The sequence below is a fragment of the Gadus macrocephalus genome, chromosome 2 (assembly GCF_031168955.1).
Source record: "Gadus macrocephalus chromosome 2, ASM3116895v1".
In the NCBI taxonomy this organism is placed as follows: Eukaryota; Metazoa; Chordata; class Actinopteri; order Gadiformes; family Gadidae; genus Gadus; species Gadus macrocephalus.
In genome coordinates this window covers 3,867,404-3,889,437 of record NC_082383.1, presented here as the reverse complement: position 1 = coordinate 3,889,437, position 22,034 = coordinate 3,867,404, and the positions used below count along the sequence as shown (strand labels likewise).

At 47.6% G+C, this 22,034-nt stretch overlaps 3 protein-coding genes across 4 annotated transcripts; 1 reads left to right on the top strand and 2 right to left on the bottom strand.

Annotated features, from left to right (window-relative positions):
* Positions 1-1,216: 1,216 nt before the first annotated feature.
* Positions 1,217-14,317, bottom strand: znf653 (zinc finger protein 653). Of its 2 annotated transcripts, none has more exons than XM_060071067.1 (10): positions 13,689-14,317; positions 13,122-13,162; positions 12,558-12,878; positions 11,694-12,193; positions 11,003-11,183; positions 9,608-9,692; positions 8,825-8,939; positions 7,545-7,659; positions 5,741-5,840; positions 1,217-3,502 (listed from the first exon to the last, which is right to left on the bottom strand). In XM_060071067.1, exons 1-10 carry the CDS (start codon positions 14,027-14,029, stop codon positions 3,319-3,321), a joined length of 1,983 nt encoding a protein of 660 aa, XP_059927050.1. In that variant the 5' UTR covers positions 14,030-14,317; the 3' UTR covers positions 1,217-3,318. The 2 variants fall into 2 exon arrangements, with proteins under 2 accessions (XP_059927050.1, XP_059927058.1); XM_060071075.1 differs by having other exon boundaries at positions 8,825-8,936.
* A 35-nt stretch (positions 14,318-14,352) lies between these two features.
* Positions 14,353-16,384, top strand: swsap1 (SWIM-type zinc finger 7 associated protein 1). The gene is made up of 2 exons (XM_060071579.1): positions 14,353-14,738; positions 15,004-16,384. The coding sequence occupies exons 1-2, from the start codon at positions 14,475-14,477 to the stop codon at positions 15,544-15,546; spliced, it is 807 nt and encodes a 268-aa protein (XP_059927562.1). The 5' UTR covers positions 14,353-14,474; the 3' UTR covers positions 15,547-16,384.
* On the bottom strand, positions 15,865-20,882 carry epor (erythropoietin receptor). The gene is made up of 8 exons (XM_060071250.1): positions 20,577-20,882; positions 20,173-20,308; positions 19,772-19,938; positions 19,351-19,502; positions 18,776-18,932; positions 18,427-18,514; positions 18,054-18,141; positions 15,865-17,899 (listed from the first exon to the last, which is right to left on the bottom strand). The coding sequence occupies exons 1-8, from the start codon at positions 20,680-20,682 to the stop codon at positions 17,183-17,185; spliced, it is 1,611 nt and encodes a 536-aa protein (XP_059927233.1). The 5' UTR covers positions 20,683-20,882; the 3' UTR covers positions 15,865-17,182.
* Positions 20,883-22,034: the final 1,152 nt, after the last annotated feature.

Here is a 22,034-nt window from a genome sequence, read left to right as displayed (position 1 = left end):
CAGAACCATCACTCACACACACACATCCACCAACAGAACCATCTCACACACACATCCACCCACAGAACCATCACTCACACACACACATCCACCAACAGAACCATCTCACACACACATCCACCCACAGAACCATCACTCACTCACACATCCATCCACTGAGTCATCACGCACACACACATCCACCCAGAGAACCATCTCACACACACAACCCTGTCTCACACAAACAGAACCATGTCTTGCGCACACGCGCGCGCGCACACACACACACACACACACACACACACACACACACACACACACACACACACACACACACACACACACACACACACACACACACACACACACACACACACACACACACACACACACACACACACTATTTACTCAAATAAATAATACCACATAACATTTATTCCTTGTTGAAACTCAATTCCATGTGGAGCTTGCTCGGCCGGCTGGTTATTTGCATGACCGGTTGGTCGGCTGGGTGCACCTGCGCAGCAGATGCCTGGAGGCTTACGAGGGCGACCACATCAGTCACCCTCCCTCTAGTCTACGGCATAATGCTTTGTGATGCCCGATTGTGTTGGGTACCGGCCGCACAGAAAGCGCAACTGAGATTACCTTTGTGTCAATACTCTCATAGAGGACCGGCATAGTCAACTAGAAACAAATAACCTTCATAGCGCGGAAGTAGAACTCAAAAAGTTATCGTATTATGAGCCTATCATCTTATTTACACAAAATTTAATGCGTCCATTTGCAGGTCATTCCCTGAAATCACAGGCTTCCTGGTGACCTCATACTTTGGCAGACGGACGGGTGTTGCCTTACCGAACTTGAAGCTGACACAACAGGAGTTAGTCAACGGTTAACCTATGACCAAAATAATCGATGGAAGACACTCATTATCTAAGGTTTTCCCCCGGAAAAACCTTAAAGAGCAATTTAACTCAAAACCACATTTTCTTTTGTTTTAAAGATGGTTATTTGTCTTATATTATCGTGAACATAGTAATACATGCCATTTTGTCAGTTACTGAAATAAGTCCCCAATTTGGCGTTTTTTCTCTTTTAATCCTATGCCCTCCCGAGAACACTACGACGTGAGCGTTCCACTCTGCTGCAAAAGCAGGTGACGAACATTCGAATATTCAAATGTTGGTTCACTTGGTACATCAGGTAATACAACAAAGTGATCACAAGGAGAAGATGACTTGAATAAAGTGCATTTATTGCATAAAAATAAATACGAATTTATCAAAACATTTCACATCATGAACACGGTTCAGTTGTCAATGTTCCTCTATAATCACATTACTTACGATTTTTGACATTTAAATTGTATTCAATATTTTTTTCCAAACGTAGCCTTTTATTGACCGTTTATGTATTCGCGCAACGCCGTCGTTTTTGGTGTGATCTTATCGTGTGAGGGTAACGAAGCCTTATTGGTTTTGTTTGAAATGTTGGCCTGATGGCAGGCCTACCAGGCCTGAAGAGGGTGAACACTGCACTAGATACACTTTAAAATACATAAACCGTGGACCTGTCGGCAACATAGTCACAAATGTAACAGACGTCAAATACCTTAAAGCCAACCATTCCTTTCATTCTGTGGCAGAAACCTTTCCTATTTGGTTATCAAACTTGCTACTTTGTGACTGGATTCAGAGTCTTTTCATGACATAGCCGGTAGGGGTTCTACCCAACGCTGTGGATTAAAATAATCTACTGAACAGTAAAGTATAGACCGAGGGTGTTTGAAGGAGAGGGTTAGGGGTTGGGTTAACCCTTACCTCTCAAGCCAATCCAAAAGAGCCCAATTGTAAACAAGGACTTGTAACACACTCTTACTAGCCTCTTTATCTTAAACAAGCTTCATAAATACTGTACAATAATAACTTCCGTCTTATTCCCATAAATTACATGAGCAAACAGGGGAAGGACAAAGTGCATCGCTTTAGAAATAAAACAAAAGAAAGAAACAGAGGATGAATCATTGGGTAGAATGGAGAGGGAGTAGGGTTGGGTATCGTTTGGGTTTTATCCGATACCGGTGCCTACTCGGTACCTTTCAAACGGTTCCGGTGCTAAAACGGTTCTCGAACCGGTACTTAATAAAACGAAACCGCACACACTTGCATACATGCACGACTTGTTATGAGTTTCACATTAAGCAGAAAGTCAGCGGACACCGAGTTGAATGGCAACGGTGTTTGCTAGCCTACTTGATATGCAAGATTTACGGTTGGCATTAAATTACTCGACTTACCCGAAGAGTCTGCTGTGTGTGCTGTGAATGATAAATATCTTTCGGTTCCTCATAACGGTGCCTGGCGTTTTTTAACGCCCCCTGCCCCGCCCCCATGGTGTTGCGGCGTCAACTTGTGTTAGTGCTGGGCGCTATACCGGTTCACACTGAATAACGGTGTGTATTTTCGTTAGGATATGATTTTTTTATAGACCGCCATACCGGTGTATTTGATTACACAACATTCGGAACGCAGCGCTGCGCTCAACCCTAGTCGGGAGAGACGGGAGCATCACGTCACGGTAACCGTGAACCAGATCCGACCATACAACATCCTCTGATAACACACACCGCCCAAAAGACACATGAATACACAGAAGAGTACCAAACAACTAACGTATCAAAAGGAGACTTCGTTGTGTCTGTTGAGCAGGAGTTAGACGCTTGTTGATCTGCTAACCGCGTTGCCCAGACCGTGATCACAGACTAACCACCCACATGTCTGGGACTGGGTTTAACCATCTGACGACCTGACGCACGTTGGATTGGAACCAGACACCTCCATGTTTCAAGTGAACCGGTTTAACTGCCGAGCTACAACACAGAAGGCATTCTGGATAGCAGTCACAGCGAAGACCAGTGGGCCCACCTTTGGAGGCCTGTCAGACCATAGATTGTCCTTTGTAGGTCAGTGTTAGTCATTCACCTGTAAAACTAAATTTCCCAGCATTGTTCTTCATCGCATGCTGTGTTTGGGTGGCATCATGGATGGCCCTCTGAGACACACTCCAAATCCCAACATGGTGGTACCTCGGCCCTCTGAGCGGAGTTACTTTGAGGACTTTCCCCATCACCATCTCCCAGAGCTTCTGGTGCTCTGGTGTTCCCCCTCTGTTTTGTACCATGGTTCTACGAGCGATGTTTCTACGAGGACCAGGAGACACGACTATCCCCATCACCCAGTCCACCCGATGGCGCTTTGTCTGCATCATGGATGGTCTGGGGAGAGATGTTGATCCGAGGACTACAAGACTACATTTCCCATCACCGCCTTATGGCATTTAGGGGGCAGACGCCTGCTGGTCGGGGTGGCTCTTCAGCCTGTGGAACTTGACGCTATGGAGCTTCTCGAAGCGCTTGCCGCAGTGTTGGCAGGTGAAGCGGTACTGCTCCTCCGTGCGGTGTTTCTTCATGTGCCAGTTGAGCGACGCTCGCTGCCGACACTGGTAGCCACAGACCTCACACCTGAAGAGAAGACGGGGGACGGCTCCTTTTAAATGTTGTCATATTCCCATTGTTCCTGTCTAATGTGTGGAAGGTGTTTCAATTAGGGTACATCCAAAGAATATATTTCTCGTGGTTACAATTACAATTACAATTAGGGCATTTGGCAGACGCTTTTATCCAAAGCGACTTACATCTGTTAATGCACACATTGACACACCGACAGCAGAGTCAACCATGCAAGGCGACAGCCAGCTCGTCAGGAGCCGTTAGGGTTTAGTGTCTTGCTCAGGGACACATCAACACTCAGCTAGGAGGAGCTGGGGATCGAACTAGCAACCTGACGGTTACAAGACAACTGCTCTACCTCCTGAGCAAAGCCGACCCTGGTTGAATTGTTTCATTGTCACTTATTTGATGACTTTGTAACACTAAACTCTAAAGATTGACACTTTTATAGAGCACGTGAGCACTATTCCAGAAGGAATTCGAACAGCGTGATTAAAAAAATGTTTATTTTATGAGAGAGTTTTAGGAGTGTTATCCCCATGGTTACGACAACTTTTTTATACTTTTTTAAGTATCGTCGGTGTAGAGCTGTTTAGAGCGTTATAAAGAGCAATGTTGTAAATTAAATCCCCCTTACACCGTAGCGTTATACTTTGGGTGTACGGGAAGCCTACGCCTCACTCAGACATTAAATAAATCGCCCCACACACACACACAAACAAACACACACACACTACACTAGACTCTATGTATCCAGGAAACCCAACCCTCAGACATGGGTTGGGCTGCATCACTTCCCCATCCACGCACACATGCCGTTATAGAATAAGTGTACGAAAACGAGAACTTTCAGTGTTTTGGGGTGAATAGCAAAAACATAGGATTACTGTCTACCCCTTTTTTCTCTAAATTGGCAACTTATTTCAGAAACAGTGATAAAACGGCAAAGCTAACATTGTTGACAATCATTTAAGACAAATTATGTTTGAAACAAAAAAAAGTTGGTTTTGTGTTCACTGTCTCTTTAAGAACGTGCTCCTCCACTGACTGTAGCTGTCTGAAGGTGTGGGTGGGACTGTGCTCCTCCACTGACTGTAGCTGTCTGAAGGTGTGGGTGGGACTGTGCTCCTCCACTGACTGTAGCTGTCTGAAGGTGTGGGTGGGACTGTGCTCCTCCACTGACTGTAGCTGTCTGAAGGTGTGGGTGGGACTGTGCTCCTCCACTGACTGTAGCTGTCTGAAGGTGTGGGTGGGACTGTGCTCCTCCACTGACTGTAGCTGTCTGAAGGTGTGGGTGGGACTGTGCTCCTCCACTGACTGTAGCTGTCTGAAGGTGTGGGTGGGACTGTGCTCCTCCACTGACTGTAGCTGTCTGAAGGTGTGGGTGGGACTGTGCTCCTCCACTGACTGTAGCTGTCTGAAGGTGTGGGTGGGACTGTGCTCCTCCACTGACTGTAGCTGTCTGAAGGTGTGGGTGGGACTGTGCTCCTCCACTGACTGTAGCTGTCTGAAGGTGTGGGTGGGACTGTGCTCCTCCACTGACTGTAGCTGTCTGAAGGTGTGGGTGGGACTGTGCTCCTCCACTGACTGTAGCTGTCTGAAGGTGTGGGTGGGACTGTGCTCCTCCACTGACTGTAGCTGTCTGAAGGTGTGGGTGGGACTGTGCTCCTCCACTGACTGTAGCTGTCTGAAGGTGTGGGTGGGACTGTGCTCCTCCACTGACTGTAGCTGTCTGAAGGTGTGGGTGGGACTGTGCTCCTCCACTGACTGTAGCTGTCTGAAGGTGTGGGTGGGACTGTGCTCCTCCACTGACTGTAGCTGTCTGAAGGTGTGGGTGGGACTGTGCTCCTCCACTGACTGTAGCTGTCTGAAGGTGTGGGTGGGACTGTGCTCCTCCACTGACTGTAGCTGTCTGAAGGTGTGGGTGGGACTGTGCTCCTCCACTGACTGTAGCTGTCTGAAGGTGTGGGTGGGACTGTGCTCCTCCACTGACTGTAGCTGTCTGAAGGTGTGGGTGGGACTGTGCTCCTCCACTGACTGTAGCTGTCTGAAGGTGTGGGTGGGACTGTGCTCCTCCACTGACTGTAGCTGTCTGAAGGTGTGGGTGGGACTGTGCTCCTCCACTGACTGTAGCTGTCTGAAGGTGTGGGTGGGACTGTGCTCCTCCACTGACTGTAGCTGTCTGAAGGTGTGGGTGGGACTGTGCTCCTCCACTGACTGTAGCTGTCTGAAGGTGTGGGTGGGACTCACTGCAGCGGCGTCTCCCCGGTGTGCGTACGCCGGTGGACCTCCAGGTGATTCTTGCGTTTGAACGACTTCCCGCACGTCTCACAGATGAAGTCCCGAACCCCTGCAGCGCCACATCACAGCCCACGGTTAGGGAGACTCGTTTTTATAAAGGTTGTCCAACAACACTACAGTATAAAGGCCTTTTTTCCCCCGTTCCAACTCAAAGTCAAATTCAGCTTTATTGTCAATATTTTCACACGTACCAGAAATACAAAGGAATCGAAAAGACAATTGTCACTATCCCAAGGTGAAAGGGAAAAATGGCACAGGCACAAGAGATAAAGACAAGTCATTTCCTAACACTAAGTAAACAACCGATAAAGACTAAACCGATAAAAATAAACTAAAAAAAATAAAATATACCAGAGTCTAATGCAGGGGTGTCAAACGTACGGCCCGCGGGCCGGATCAGGCCCGCGAACGGGTTTAATCCGGCCCGCGAGATGATTTTGTGAAGTACAGTATTGTAAAAAAAATATATATATATATTTTTTTTTTTTTATAAAAATCCTTCCTAGCATTACATGAATTGCATTGACTGGCACTGATTAATTTGTTGTACATTGAACTACTGGACAATTGTGTGTAACTGGAAGTCGCTTTGGAATGTAACGTAAAATGATCTGCTATTTTTCAATGAAAGAAACTGCTGTTCTTAATGTGTCCACTAGAAATCGCAATAGCAATTATGTTAAGCAAGCAAACTTTATACCGGGGCTGAGCAGGGAGCAAGTATAAACAGGTAGTGCAGCTAGCCCGGAGCTACCTTGTCGTTCTGCCTTATGCTACGGCCACACCAACCGCGTTGCTCGCAGTGGATACCGCGAGTACCGCGCCTAACCTGACGCTTGATCGGTGTGTGGTGGTTCAATGCTTCCACCGCGTCACCGCAGCTAGATGAGTCCATGTCCATGCAAGTGAACGGAGCGTTCCCTCTTCGTCATAACTATCAAACCAAACATCCTTCACATTCACTGAGCAAAAATTATGAAATTAAAATGCACATTTCTCGCTACAAATGTTTCCATAAACGCATTTAATGGCGTAACTATGTAACTATTTACACCCAGAATAAAGAAAGATGTCGGCCGTGGCTGCGCTGGAGTCCGAGGTAGGAAACCCAAACGCCGCGTTTGGGTGCATAATAGAGCTTAGATCGGGTTAGATTAAATAATCTCGGATATAAATAACACTAATCGGGTTAAATAACTTCACATGGTGTGTCTGGTGTGTTTCCAGCATTCGTAGTGTTGATCAGCAGAGAAATAGTCCGCCAGGCTGCGTTTACGTGCGTAATTACGTGCAACTTCCGCGCCTAAAGCCCCCAACGCAACGCTTCACCGCGTGTACCGCACCTAGACCAATGGTTCCCTATGCAAAAATGCAGATTTTCAACGCCCCTACCGCGAGCAACGCGGTTGGTGTGGCCGTACCTTTATACTTCCAACATTATGCGCTTTGGCACTCTCATTGCCCCAAAATGTCTCTGTCAAAAAGACGAAAAGTGGACACAGTGCAGAGTTTTACAAGAAAAATGGTCATCGTCCTTTTTATTTACGGAAGTAAATGGGAAACCTGTGTTTGGTGTGCTCACAGCATGTTTAATTTTACAAAATTATGCCATATTTTTACCGGTCCGGCCCACTTGGGAATAGATTTTCCTCCATGTGGCCCCTAGGCTAAAATGAGTTTGACACCCCTGGTCTAATGTATATGTAAGAAAGTAGCAGCAAAAGGTTTCTCTAGGCACAACAGGTGAACCCACCTGAGTGGATGATCATGTGACGGTGCAGGTGGTTGGACAGGTAGAACTTTTTCCCGCAGCCCGGGTGGGGGCAAACCTTGGTCCTGCCCTTCCGGTGCACCAGGTTCACGTGGTTCTGCAGAGAAGAAGAACTCACTCTTTACTGTTCATCATTAGAACCATGACGTTATACTATTCAGCATTAGAACTATAATTCTTCACTATTCAGCATTAGAACTCTATCATTATTTATTATTCCCAATAAGAACTCTATCACTTTTTAGTAAATAATGCTCGAGTTCTAATGCTGAATAGTATTCAGCCTTCATACTCTTAACTATTTAGCTTTATAACTATCACTCACTTCACATTAGAGATCCATATTTTTTAACTATTCATACATTTTGCATATTTTGGCACAAAAAACGATTTACAAAGGCCTTAATTTGAACAGGCATTTATTTCCAAATCCATACCTTGAGAACTCATTGGCTGCATTAACATTACGGTAGTAGAAAAGTATTTAGTATCCTCATCGTCCCAAGACTTCAGAGCGTGAAGAGAGGTCCCTGGATTACACGCTATTTTTGCTTCCTTTGTGACAAACTCCAAAAACTGACTGAAGAAGCCATCCAGGCATTCTCCATCTTCAATCTCAATGATCCATCTGGCTGTTAGCCAATCAGGAAGCTCTGTAAACATTCTTTGGTTTTCGCCACAGTCGTTGGTCGATTTCAAGATTAGGAATCCGACAGCCTCGAAGGAAGTCTGCAAACGCTCTGAGCTCAATTCTGTTTTCTGGTCATAACCTTGACCATGAGCTGAGCTTATCTCTGAAGGCTTTAGCTATCATTAAGAAGCATCCATATCTTTTTCCAGGATGTCGCATGCTGAATGATTAGGCGGCCTCGATGCCAAACAGGAAGCAGCTCTCAATGGCATTCTTTGCCGGTCCGCCAACATACTTGTCCCTATCTGCCTGCGCTCTCATTGAATGCATTTCGTCTTGCAGCTTTTTCCACTTCTTCTAGTTCAAGATCTGTTTGTTCTCAGCGTCAAGGTGTTCAAGCTCTTGCCTCTCAAGTTTGCAACACTTCAAAAGGGATGCTTGTTGGCAAGGGATTCTGGGAAGATAGCATGCGTGTGTGTGTGTGTGTGTGTGTGGGTGGGGGGGGGGGGGGCTCGGGTGCGGATGGGTGATCGTGGCGTGTGTAAAGGGAAAAGGATAAAAGTTGAACTTCAGCAAACTCTATGCAAATTAGCTTTTATTTAATGAGGTAAAAGGTAGGGTTTGGGGTTACCTGGTAGCTGCTGATGGCGACGTACACCTGGCTGCAGCCGGCGTACGGGCAGTGGAACATCTTCAGCATGCCGTCCGCCTCGATGACCGGGCCGCGACGGCTTCTCCTGGACCTGCTGAGCAGGCCGCCGTTAGACAAGTCCATCCGAGCGTAGCTTTAAGGTGAGGCGTGTTTTGACGTATCGTTACGATGTACATCTGGGTGTTTATTAGGGCTGGGACGACGCGTCGACGTAATCGATGACGTCGACGCATAAATTACGCCGACGCGAAAAATGCGGAAAAAAAAAGATGGGCGGCGCCGGAGCGTAGTAGCAACGCGAGCGGCTCCTCAGACTTTCATAAGTGCAAGGCGCCACACACTTGTTCCTCTAAAGTATGGGAATTATTTAATGTAAAAGGAAACGATTCAGTGATATGTTGTCTTTGCAAAATGGAGATGACTTTCCATTCTAGCACCACGGCAATTCAACAGCACCTGAAGAGGCGCCACCCGGTAGCAGCTGCAGATGACCGAGCACCGTAGAATTCTAAGAATGCATTACTTTGCACTTTTATTTTGGAATTTAAAGGCAATAAACACGTATTGAAATGTTAAGGAATTCATATTTTTTGAATATCAACATGTATAAATTGCTATTAGTCAATTAATGGGGAGATAATCGATAATCGAATCGAATCGAACTGAAAAAATGAATCGTTAGATTAATCGATGCATCGAAAAAATAATCGCTAGATTAACTGTTTAAAAAATAATCGTTTATCCCAGCCCTAGTGTTTATACCTGCAGAGGCCGCGGGACCGCTCCCGCTCACAGCTGGACTCCAGGTGTTGCTCGGTGGGTTCCAGGATGTGTTTATCACTCAGACCTGCAGGGGGGGACAAAAACAACTCTGGTTAGGATTCACTATTCTTCCAGGTGTTCCATTCTGCTCAAGGGCACAGGGAAGACATGTTTAGGGATGGGAATTGATAAGAATTTCACGATTCCGATTCCGATTCTGCTTATCGATCCGATTCCTTATCGATTCTCTTATCGATTCTCATTGGGTGAGAAAATAAGTATAAATGTGTTTGTTTGCATTACATCTCTTTAATATCTGATCAGAAGTGCTTCTAGTATTAGGAAATTGTACATTTTCAAATCAATTGGTCTAGACGAAAAAATATATGTTTCGCTTTTTAAGCCCAAATGCCATCATTATGTGCCATACAACTAAAAACACAGACTGAAAACAGCCAAGTAAGAGCTTGTGCCTTTTGGAATTCTAACAGTGCTCATTTGCATTCAACTTGTAACAAAATTAAACTGACATAAACAAAATGAAGCATTGATTAGACAGAGATTTATTAGATGGGCCTACCTAATAAACCGTTGGAACACACAAGACCGGAAACCATAGCAATGCCGGTAAACAAACCCCGAGAAGCCCAATCCCTATGAGAGCTCCCCACGCTACGGCCATCCGGAGGCGACAGAGCTGTTGGCCGTGATATTATATGTACAATTATAATATAGTATATAATATATTATATACTATTATATATAGAGCTCCGGGAGTCGCAAACTGCAACAATCCCTTTCTCCTCCATTCCGCGGTTCACCCGAACTGCACTGCACTGAGTTTGACGGCTGAACGCTGATTGGCTGTTACGTTACACATGTCACTCAGTTATCACGCTGTTGAACGCTGATTGGCTGTCATCACGACAAAAACTTGTCGCCGGTTTTCTCCCGCGAAAAACTCGCCCTTATACGCGTCTCTACGTTCACTTTGTATGGGATCTTGTCGCCCCGTCGCGTTTGGTGTGAACGCACAATGCGATTCTTCCTCGGCGGCGACATGTTGGCTGCGTTCTGAACCAAATCAAAGCAGCGTGTGTGTGACGTCGCGACGCATTTGCCGCGACCGGAACCGATAAGCGGAATCGTTAAGCAGGCTTGCTAACGATTCCAAGGAATCGGTTGACTCGGAACCGGTTCTGAACAAGAACCGGTTCTCGATTCCCATCCCTAGACATGTTCCAACAAGATCGTTATAATTATTCGCCCTATCTAGGGATCCAAATAAAATAAATGTCAGGAACATGAACGAATAACTAATTCGTTCATAATAATTATTAATCCGGACTCACTAACTTGTTGACAAACCCCGCCCACGACGGTTCGATGACTGACCTGAGATGGACTCTTCGTCCTCCTCGGCCGCCCTCAGCTCCGCGTCGGAGGGGCACACCTGGTCGAAGGCCACGCCCTGGATGACGGTGCAGGTGACCTCCTCCACGGCCCCGGGAGCCACGCTGAGCTGGAGGCCCTCAGGGGCCAGAGACCCATAGCCTGGCCCCGTGATGATGATCAGCTGCCACAGGGAGAAACTGGGTGTGATTTGGTGATGAGGACATAGAAGTGCTGGGATTGGTAGGGATGTTAGGCCCCGCCCACTCAGTCCGACTAGAAGGTTTGAGTTATAGACGGTTTCACGCGATCAGGTGTTTGTTGTGATTGACTGGGTGCTTTTATTTGATTTTATATTTGTACTTATTTTTTCCGTTGTTACACATGGATGCAGCTTGAAAGGAGCAACTGTGATAGAGAAAATATATAATTGTTTTTAGAATGCTTTGTAGAGAAGGTGTGTGATATCACAGGACAATACAATAACTGACCAATAACTGAACTGAACTGACACTATAAAATGTAATTAACAAAATTAACGACACAACTATCCAAATAGATCTGCCTCTATAAAGTGCTGCTAAGTCATCAACAGGTGTGATGTCACCATCAAAGCCTGGTTTTATGATGTCACTAGAGACTTGACACATGGTGGTGACATAGGGAACTTCAATCCAGCGATATCATCGGTTACCTGGGGGCCTTCCAGTGATGACCTCTGACCCTGGATCTGGCAGCTGTCAATCATGGTCTGGAGCCCCTGAGAACCGAACAGCTCGGCGTGCTCTGACTCCGCCCCGAGCTCCACCCCCTGGCCAGACTCCGCCAATGGCCCCGCCCCTTGGTGGGACAGAGCAGGCTCCGCCTCCGCCTTCACCAGCTTGTCCGTCAGGGCAGTTGCCATGACGACACACGTGTAACCGCCGGCCGTTATCTCCAGCTCCTCCGAAAACTTCACCTCTCTTCCCCCACCACCCCCAGCGCCTTCCCCCTCTCCTTCGCCTTCTCCCGAGTGATCCTCTCTCCTCCGGTCCTCCTCCGGCTCCCTGTCTTGCAGGCCCCGCCCCGCTACATGGACCACGGCGCTCCTCTGGCTCCCCTGGTCCTCCGCCCCGACAAAGTTCTCCGGAGCCGCAGGGGGGGACCGGGCGGAGGCCCCGTGGTCCCCGCAGACGTCTGGTTGGTCAGCCGCGTCTATAAAAACCAATGTAGAGATACGTTAGAACTCTTTTTGTGTCAACTCCGGGGTCTCCCAGAGAGAGGGTCCTGGTTTCGGTCTTTCTTTGTTAGTATGATTGCATGCTTTACCCCTGCCCTGCCCCCAGTAGTTGGCGTTCACCTTAGCATGAAAGGCTACTTTCAGGTAGCATTTTAGGCTAACTAGCATGTTTTAGCAATATATAACTTCAGGCTCCCAAAGATGTTTGGGTACTGAGCTTAAAGATGCCTAACATGTTCGCTACTTGACATGCTCGTGATGTCCATGTGTTTAACCAGCAGACCAAATGCAAACATATACAACATCATCCTCACAGCATTCAGCGATGTTTCTCCATACCTTCCTCCCGCTCCTGAGCCCGTTTGACCCAGTCCCTTCTCTGCCTGGTCACCGGGCCATTAACCAGTGCTAGGCTTCTACTGGTTGTTCCCTCGCCGTTTCCCTCCACCTCTCCTTCAGGCTCTGACTCGCTGGTGTCCCCCGGTGGCGGCAGCAGGTACTGCACGAAGGAGTGTTCGGCCGGGCAGCGCCAGGCCGCGGCGGTGGCGAAGCCGGGCTGTGGCTCCAGGCCTCGAAGTTGGGGCTCGTAGGGGCAGCTGTTGCTGTGGTCTTGGTACCAGGACACCAGGCTCTTGAGGCTGGAGTCCTCTTCCATAATCCCTGGAGGAGTGAACAATACTACTTTGCCATTTCGTTGATCAGCCACCCCCAGCCATTTAAAAACGGACCCATTAATGACACCACAACTGGGAGTGTCCACCGGAATGAGTGATGGATAGCTCAGCCTACCAGTTGGTACAAACAACTGGGTAGGCTGACCTATATCTACCCTTTATGTGGACTGACACCCTGACATACTTTTTGAATGCAGTTTTATCTTGTATTGTACGCGTGCTGCCCCACCTTTTTTGTGCTTCCCAGGAATTTCGGGGGCAATCTTCTCCCTGCAACACAGTATCCCACACAATAAGAGTTAAGGCACAGCGCCAGAGCTTGACCAGGCCAGGCATGGTGCAGTTCATGGCATCTTCAAACTGTTTAGTCATTCAGCAGACACTTGTCTCCAGAGTGAACCAATTTCATGAAGGTAGCGTTTTTGGCATCTTGCTTAGGAACATCGCATTGGGATTCAAAACAGCCATTTGGCTTGGAGTCAGACACCCTCAACACAATTCTGCCATGACCTTATCCATATTTTGATTCCAAGAAAAGTCAGTGTAGTGGTAATATATAGATAGACCACACCCGATTTGTTAAAAGTAAAATAAAAAAGTCTGTAATGATACGACCATCTGGAAAAGCTTTGATTCGGTGTTCACCTATATAGTTTATAACAGCTCTGACCATAACCCAAAACATTATAGACAGCAACACGAAGCTACATTTCATTCAACAATGTGTTAAAACATACTCACTGTGGTAGGAACGTACCACTAATACATTATAATAACACAAACTAACCCAACATACCCATGGCGGTTCTGCAGGTACTTCTCCCCGTAGGTCGAGTCCAGCAGCATCAGGTACTCCGCCAGGCCGGCATCGCTCAGACTCGTCCGGCTGCGGAGGTCCGTCCAGCGCCGGTGGGACTCCCCCAGGTAAACCCGCCGCACGTCGTACTTCTTCCGCGACTCCAGGCGTCGCTGGGCCCGGTCGGTGTCGGTGAGCCGGGGTCGGCCCCTACAGCGCCTCAACACATTGTTTGTGTTGTCCAAGGGAGACTCTAGCCCTGCATAGAGATCCGCCATGTTAGCGACGATTACACGGCAGTTGTTGTGTTGTGATTGTGTTGCAAAAAACGGAAGTGACATCAAACGTAACGGACATGACAAAAAACTCAAATATTTCAGTCTGATTTGTTAATATATTTGATTGATTGCTTTTGTTAGATTTGCAGCCCTATATTTTACCGGCATTGTATGCAGAGTTGTTCATTTCAATAAAAAAATATTTTGTGATAAAACTTTTGTGAACTTTAAAGTGTGATCAATCTTACGGGGACATATCAAACGTGTAAAAATAGTAAATTCCAAATGAAGTGTACCGTACCGAGATCATTGACACATTTTAATACAAACACAGATTTAGATAATCCCGATAAGCGGAACATTGTATTAATTTCAGCACGTTTCCCCCCGACCCATTACCGTGACGGACAGTCACTTGGTAAATGTAAACAGAGGCATGAAATGCCCACTCCCTGTCAGACCTCATCTAATTTGACTGACAGATGTCTCCGATACGTCCCCTGACAGTATGGCCGACGTCTTAACGCACGTGTTTAGTACGTTTATTGCGAAAGGAGGCCAGGTAAACCATGTGAGCGGTACTTTATCGTCACCATGCAGCGCCCTGGTGGTCGGCGACAGCACCATGAGCCGCTCCGTGCTTCTCCTCGCAGCTCTGATCGCGGCCTCCCGGAGGGGCATGAAGGTAGTGTTCTTCACCCGGACCCAGATCCAGACCCTGCCCCTTTCCGTGACAAGCTGCCTCCCTAACCTCAGCCCCGATAGCTTGAAGGTAACTTGTTAGTTAACATAATTATCAATACGATGAACTCCAACATTTGCATGAGCTGGACAGTTGCATGGCATGTTGGAGGGAAAGTTTGCTCTTTTGCTGTTCTCCCCAAAATCAGGGTAATTCTACTAAATTGTATTCTTCATATTCAGAGGGAACTTCACTTGAATAGCACAACGTTTTCTCATTCACTTTTTTGTCTTTATTACCTTCATTTTCATTATTACTATTCATGATAAGTTATTTCATTACTTATCCCATTCAGATGATCAAGTTCTGCTATCCGCGGACGCTGGAGGAGCTACTCCTGCAGGTGGCCGGCCTCCACGAGCCCGAAAACACCTCGCCCACCGCCCCCTCCCTCATCATCGTCGACCGCCTCCAGAATTTCCTCTGCGGTCCGGGAGGAGGAGGGGGCTTCCACCAGGGGGAGCAGTCGTGCGCGGCTCACCTCTCGGCCCTGCTGCTCGACACTGCCGCGTTCCTCACGCAGGTCCTCGAGCGCCGGGCCCCTTGGCTGGCTCCCTGCCGCCTCCTCGCCTCCTTTCAGCCGGAGTGTGAGGTGGGGCCAGCTGACCCCGGCTCCTCCCACCCGGTGCTGGCGGTCCTGGATCGATACTTCACGGCGCGGTGCACTCTAGACCGGGATGAGAGCTACGCGGCCGTGGCGGCTGGGCTGGAGGACGTGTGGCGAGTGGACCTATCAGGGGCTGGGCCCATGGACCCATCAGACCGAGCAGACTGCACATCACAGGAGTGGCAGCTCGTCGTCTTCACTAACGGATCAATGGAGTTTAGATCAGTGTAGAAAGTGTGTGTGTGTGTGTGTGTGTGTGTGTGTGTACATTATCTATCCTATTAATGTTATAGTATGGATATGTTCATCCTATAGTTTATTTTATATTTCTACTTACTTGTTCTGATCTGACCTTGTTTTTCTGTTCTGGCTTAATCTATTGTTCAGTACGACAACTAGAATGGCTGTATAGCATCATCTTTAATATTGATAAAGGTTTTAAAAGGAAAAACATAAATGAAAACTTCAGATTTTCAGTTGTACAGATCACTTAAAAAAAAAAAATACGTTTTAGTGCAGGTGTATTAGTTGTATTTTATTTTTTTTGTCTTTTATATAAAACTATGTTTTGTGTAGAATGAATGTACTTTTTTGGTTTAAATCTCAACCATGGTAATGAAGTAACCTTTTCCATAGGGTTGTCCAAGTTTATACAGCCTGACTGAAACAACATGTTAAGAGCACCGCAGCAAAGTAGATTCACTTTTAGTTGTCCATCTTCGGGTTGTCTGCGGGTGTCTTTCCCGGAGTCCATATGAATGCGCCTTCAAAACTCTCCTTGACCTCATGATGTTTCCCCTCAAGGGAAAGTGGTTAGGAAAGGAGATGGGGTGTGATGTTTTGGACTTTTTGACCGTAACAAAACTAACATGAACACATCTAACAGAAGAAAATAACTAGATTATTTACAGTGTGACTGCAACACTGGGCAACAATCACAGACATTGATATTCAGCATTACATTAAAAGGGTCCCTTTACTTATGTCTGAGGGTGATTAGCCACTACTAGCCATTATTAAATCTGTCGACTTGTGCCATCATAAGTGGCAGTGATTATTTAGCATCAGACCTGGCGTTAAAAAAAAATATTGTGAACCTATCGTGAATATTCTTATTTTAGGAAAATCACCATCATAAACCAAACAAAAATGACAATATATACAAATAAAGATTTGGAAGTAGACATTGCCATGCAAATAACAACTATATAGTGCTAGCATGAATACTTTTGCTTTAATTCAAAAGTGCTTAACTGAAAATAATCCTATTGGTATTGTGATATTTCCTATATATATAGACCTGAGGGAACCATATAAGTCAATATATGTAATCCTCATAGTTATCCAAATATAAAGTTACAAAATAAAAATTCTGTAAATCAAAATACATCATAGTTTAACAGTATACATGTTGTTACTGTATTGCTACTTTAAATCAAGTAAAACATTTTTTTTTACAAATTAACTTGACCTCCCCGGACAATCATATCACGCATACACACAATAAGAAATGCCAGGTATTAAACATCCCACAGCTTCTTTTCATCATTCATTCATCGTAGGGCTTGGCGTAGAATCACCAGCCGGTAAGCTGCTAGTCGTAGTGCTTGGCGTAGGATCAGCCGTTAAGCTGGTAGCCGTAGGGATTGCTCTGGGATCACCAGCCAGTAAGCCAGTAGTCTCAGGGCTGGGCGTTGGATCACCAGCCGGTAATCTGGTAATTGTAGGGCTTGCAGTGGGATCACCAGCCGGTAAGCTGGAAGTTGTATAGCTAGGAGCGGGATCACCAGCCGGTAAGCCAGTAGTCGTTGAGCTTTCTGTTGGATCAGCAGCCGGTAAGCTGGTAGTCATAGGGCTTGCCATTGGATCACCAGCCGTTGTATACCTGCGACTGTCTGGTCAGCACTGGTCTCGGCTCAGACCAGATCTCGTTCTTGTACTCGTTGTAGACCCGTGTCTTTCTGACGACGTTGACGCAACCGGAGCTCATGGCACTGTAGTCCATGGAGACCCCGGAGTCCGCCACCGCCATGCAGGTGTACCCGGGGCCCTTGGGGGGCCAGGTCTGGTTGGGGTACTCCAAGCTGGAGCCGGAGGAGAGGCGGCCCGATCCGGAGCTCCGCTGCATGGAGCCCAGATCGGAGTGGGACTCAGACGAGGCGAACAGCACCTCCAGTGGGGAGCTCTCCTCCATGATGTCGTCCAGGTGCTCCTCCACCTCCGTGCTGGCCTGCTGCTGGGCGTCCAGGGTGACGTAGGCGTCCTGAGACTCCAGCAGGGAGGACTGGGAGGAGGGCACGGCGAGCCGGTTGAACGCCCGCAGCTGCTCCATCAGCCAGTGGTCGTGGGGCGGCTCACGCCACACCCCCATGCCTCCCGAAGCCTCCTCCTCCTTCCTGGAGGACTTCTCCTCCCCCTGTCGCTCTACGGGCCCGGCTCTGGAGGCCTTTAGGGGAAGAGGTGGCGTGGGCAGCTGGGAGCACAGGCTGAGCTCAGAGAGGACCTCCAGGGGAGAAGGACACCCCTCAGAGGAGTAAAAGGCTGGCCTCAGCCACAGACTGCCATTGGTGTGGCCTAGCCACTCCTGCAGGTAGACAAGAACACGTTAGCCTAGCCACTGCTACAGATGTTCACAAATGTTATCTTAGCCACACCGGTTCAGGTGTGGGACCGGTAACACAGAGCCAGGTTCCTGCGGTGTGTTCTGGGCTAATAGTTTTTATTATCATGAGTCCTACCCTGAAGTCTCCTCCGTATACGGTGAAGAGGCCCTGAAACTTGCTCTCAGGATTTGGGATGGCCGGCCAAATCTTCTTTTTAATGAACCTGGAAAATAAATATGGATTACAAACATGAATTCATGCATTTAAAGGGGGCTCTTAATTCACCACAAGGTGTCATGGTAGATTACATCAGTGCCAACACATGTGGGAGGGTCCACCGATACGTAAGCGGGATAGATCAGCCAACCAGCCTACCAAGTGCACTGTACCAACTGGTAGGCCGAGGTCTGCTATGACTTGACTGTGTTGGGTCTTGTGATGGTAGGGTGAGGATTGGGAGGGGGGAACGTTCCATTTGGGGGTACAGAAGGGGTCAGTGGTGACGGACCTGCGGTGAGACATGATGAGGGTGACGGAGAGCAGAAAGACGATCACAGAGATGATGGCCACCAGGAAGATGATGAGGATGTCAAAGCCTGCAGGGAACACCGCCATCCAGAGACATTCGTCAATCAGCCATAACCATAATCAAACAATCAATGAAACCATGGCCACATACCATTAAGGAATGAATCAATGAATCAATCAATGTGGTGATGCATACTTTAGTGTACAATCATAATCTGAGCTAGCTTCAATATGTAAAAGAGTGTGTGGGTGTTTGTGTCTCTGTTCATGAGTGTGTGGGTGAACGAGTGTGTTTGTGTGTGTCAGTGTGTGTGTGACAGAAGAGCCACCTGCAGGGGGCGTCTCCATGGAGACAGGCTGGGTCCAGGCGCTCCAGTAGCCGTTGTAGCTGATTCCATCCAGTTTGCCGCGCGCGCGGACCACGTAGATTGTCCCCGGGCTCAGGCCCCTCAGCACGACCTCTGACCTCGCTTGCACCTCCTCCACCTGGCAGGGTCAGACCTGAGCTGAGCTTGTGTTTGCAGCCAATAGAACGCAGGGCAGAGGCTCCCCACCTTTATGGCCTGTGAGCCCATCTTTTGACCATTTTTGTAACTCCGACTTCAACACATTAACTACCGATAACTCATAAGAGGAATATCTCCATTTATATTTGGTGTGTTTATCCGGTTTATTGCATTGTATAGTGAATTGTGATTCATTGTGTATGTACAACATTCATTGTAGTTATATCGGTGTCTTGTAATCCTGGGTGGGACGGGCCACTTGTGTGGCATGACACGAAAATAAACATCATCATCATCATCATAAGACCGAACATGCATTTCATGCTTAATAATCCCGACCCACAGGTGGGCCCCACTTGTCAGGTGTTTTTTGGGGGGGCGTGTCCACTGGAACTCACCTGCGGCAGGCCGCCGTTGGCCGGGGCATAGCTGACCTCGTACATCATGCTGTCGGACATGTACTTGACCTCCGGGGGGACCCAGGACACCCGCAGCTGGCCCTGCTGCTCCGTCTGGGACACACTCAGGTTCCGCGGGGGGTCTAGGAGGACTACAGACCGACAAGGAAGACATTATGTGACACCCTGGTATTTTTAAGACCAAGAGAAAACTCAGTTCCTGTAAGACCAGGTGGACCGTGGAATCCACGGCCACAGAGGGTGACTGTTCGACTCTGCTCGAGAGTCACAAAGGCAACCGACCAGGTGGCCTGTACGCCGACTCACATTACAGAAGTATTTCCCCCCCGGAACCCTTTGGTGTGGGAGTTGAGCCTGCCCTAGCCGCCATAACCCCGTATCAGGGCCCCTCCTCACTTACAGGCGAGCTCCACTAGCAGGCTTCGGTTGTAGATCGTCACGCTGTCTCGCTCCACCTTGATGTCCATCTGGATGAACATCTGGGTGTTGTTCAGTTGGCAGATGAACAGCCTCTTCCCGTCTGCCGCGCGGTGCGTCCTGAGCGGACACCGGCTGCTGTTCTCTTTCCTGACGACCAGAGAACCAGAGAGCAGCGTTGGAGCTCAACTCAACCTTTGCGTGGAAATCAGCAGACATTCACGTGCATGTGTGATGGACTCGGAGCTCCGTTGAGCCAACAAATGCACTAATCTAACTCCTTTAATCAACAGTGTTAGGATGTTGTTTAAATCTGCCAGCCCCCCAGTCTGGTACTGGCCTAGGTCTGGTCTTGTCTTAGCAGGCATAGCCATAGGGACTCACTGGTAGGCGTAGGTGAAGGAATACTGGCCCACATGTCCGGCCGTCGCCTCGTCTTCCTCCCAAAAACAGGTAAAGTCCTTCCGTCCCTCCGCAAAACACTTGGGGTTCGCTGGCTCCGCCCTCAGCAGCATAGACACTGGGAAATATAACAACACATTTAGACTATGAATGTGTAGTCTGTCATTAGTACAACGTAGCAACTAGATACTGGCTTGTTTAAGGCTTTCTTTTAACAAAGAAGTCCATGCTTTAAACTTTTAAAGAAAACTTATTTAAAACAATGCAACAATATCAAAGTTTCAATGTTTCCCAAGTTGTAGGTCTAGATAAATTAACACTTTTGTTTGCATTTGTAAGTGTTTTTCTGTCCCAGGGTTAGGAAAGGAAATAATTGATTAGCTCACCTTTGTACTGGAAGTCCTGTGGGTTCCTCGGAGCGGACGACTGGGACAATTGGACCAACAAAACCATGCAGAAGCCCAACGATCGTTTGAGGTTATCACTTTTCATTGTCCACTTCTCTCTGAACACACTTAACACTCGAAGCTTTCTTATTGTTCGTCTTCATAACTGAAAGGCGATGCGCTTCTCGGCGGCTCTCTTCTGTGTCTGATGGAGGCTTGTTATTGTGATACCATGGACAGTGCGGAACGTCTGCAACCCTGAAGATAAGGAGGCTGAGCGTTGGGCTGTTTACGTTCTCAACGAAAAGGAAGAGGTGGCGGAACTTACACACGTTTACTCGCTCTCTCTCTCTCTCTCTCTCTCTCTCTCTCTCTCTCTCTCTCTCTCTCTCTCTCTCTCTCTCTCTCTCTCTCTCTCTCTCTCTCTCTCTCTCTCTCACTCTCACTCTCTCTCTCTCTCTCTCACTCTCACTCTGTCATTGGTGGGTGTGAAAAACAGTTCATTGATGTTTACAACTTTACTGCTGGTGGGCCGTAGCCTACTAAACATGAACTTCACAGATATTAACCTCTTCGATTAGACACTTAAAATTGACCATTTCTCCTTCAATTTCGCCAACATGTCAGAGCTTTCATGCGAGGAGAAATAATATGTATTCCTGAATAATTATCAATCATGAATTATTATTATACTATATTAATATCATGTCCTAAAACAATTGTATAGTTTGTTTGTCCTGTCCTTTGTTCTTGAGGTGCGACCCAGGGCCACGCGCCAAGTAACGGAAACCACACGTGGGACCAGTTTGCGCACGCAAGGAGACTTCTTAACGGTTCCTTATCTGCCAGCAGCACCCGCGCTCGCTCTCCTCAAACCGTGTTATCTGAATTACGAGCGCTCCTGTCGCGATAAGTCCAGGGAGCGCATCCCCACCCATCCCAACACTGGAGGAGCACTTGAGCCAGCACTTGGGTCTTCGAGCCAGCACTTGGGTCTTCGAGCCAGCACTTGGGTCTTCGAGCCGTCGTGTTTTGCTACATTCTGGCGCAAGCCTACTTCTCAATTAACCTGCGATACTCAACTTTAAATGTCAGTCAATCCATTATTTACACTACAATCTATGACGATTAGCCCGTGTGGGATTAATAAAGAACCTCTAAACTCATCAATAAAATCTGGTTTCTCAATCGCCTTAAACCTTCTCAATTGAAACTACAGATCGTTTCTTCTCAGAGAGCGACCCGAGAAGGAAGTGGTGGTTAACTTTGCCACGGGCCTGGGAAAGGGGGCCCCAGGACATAAGAATTGTTGTGAGGTGACAAACTGTGGCTTGTCTGCTTCTCCTGATAACCAATAACGCAGCACATTTAGCGGTAGCACACAGGTTGGTCATAAATTATCTCGCTGTCGTCAGCCATGCCTTTCAAATGTTCTTCTGAAGCTAGAAGGCTACAACG

What these genes read in the sequence shown, in the direction of transcription:
- epor (XM_060071250.1), bottom strand. Translation starts at nt 20,682, where the DNA reads ATGAAAAGTGATAACCTCAAACGATCGTTGGGCTTCTGCATGGTTTTG. An exon ending in ACAGGACTTCCAGTACAAAG is followed by an intron (nt 20,309 to 20,576) that starts GTGAGCTAATCA and finishes TATATTTCCCAG; the next exon opens with TGTCTATGCTGCTGAGGGCG. An exon ending in CCTGCTAGTGGAGCTCGCCT is followed by an intron (nt 19,503 to 19,771) that starts GTAAGTGAGGAG and finishes GTCGGTCTGTAG; the next exon opens with TCCTCCTAGACCCCCCGCGG.
- swsap1 (XM_060071579.1), top strand. Translation starts at nt 14,475, where the DNA reads ATGGCCGACGTCTTAACGCACGTGTTTAGTACGTTTATTGCGAAAGGA. An exon ending in TCAGCCCCGATAGCTTGAAG is followed by an intron (nt 14,739 to 15,003) that starts GTAACTTGTTAG and finishes TATCCCATTCAG; the next exon opens with ATGATCAAGTTCTGCTATCC.
- znf653 (XM_060071067.1), bottom strand. Translation starts at nt 14,029, where the DNA reads ATGTCACTTCCGTTTTTTGCAACACAATCACAACACAACAACTGCCGT. An exon ending in CGGTCCCGCGGCCTCTGCAG is followed by an intron (nt 8,940 to 9,607) that starts GTATAAACACTA and finishes CGGCCTGCTCAG; the next exon opens with CAGGTCCAGGAGAAGCCGTC. An exon ending in TCACATGATCATCCACTCAG is followed by an intron (nt 5,841 to 7,544) that starts GTGGGTTCACCT and finishes GTGGCGCTGCAG; the next exon opens with GGGTTCGGGACTTCATCTGT.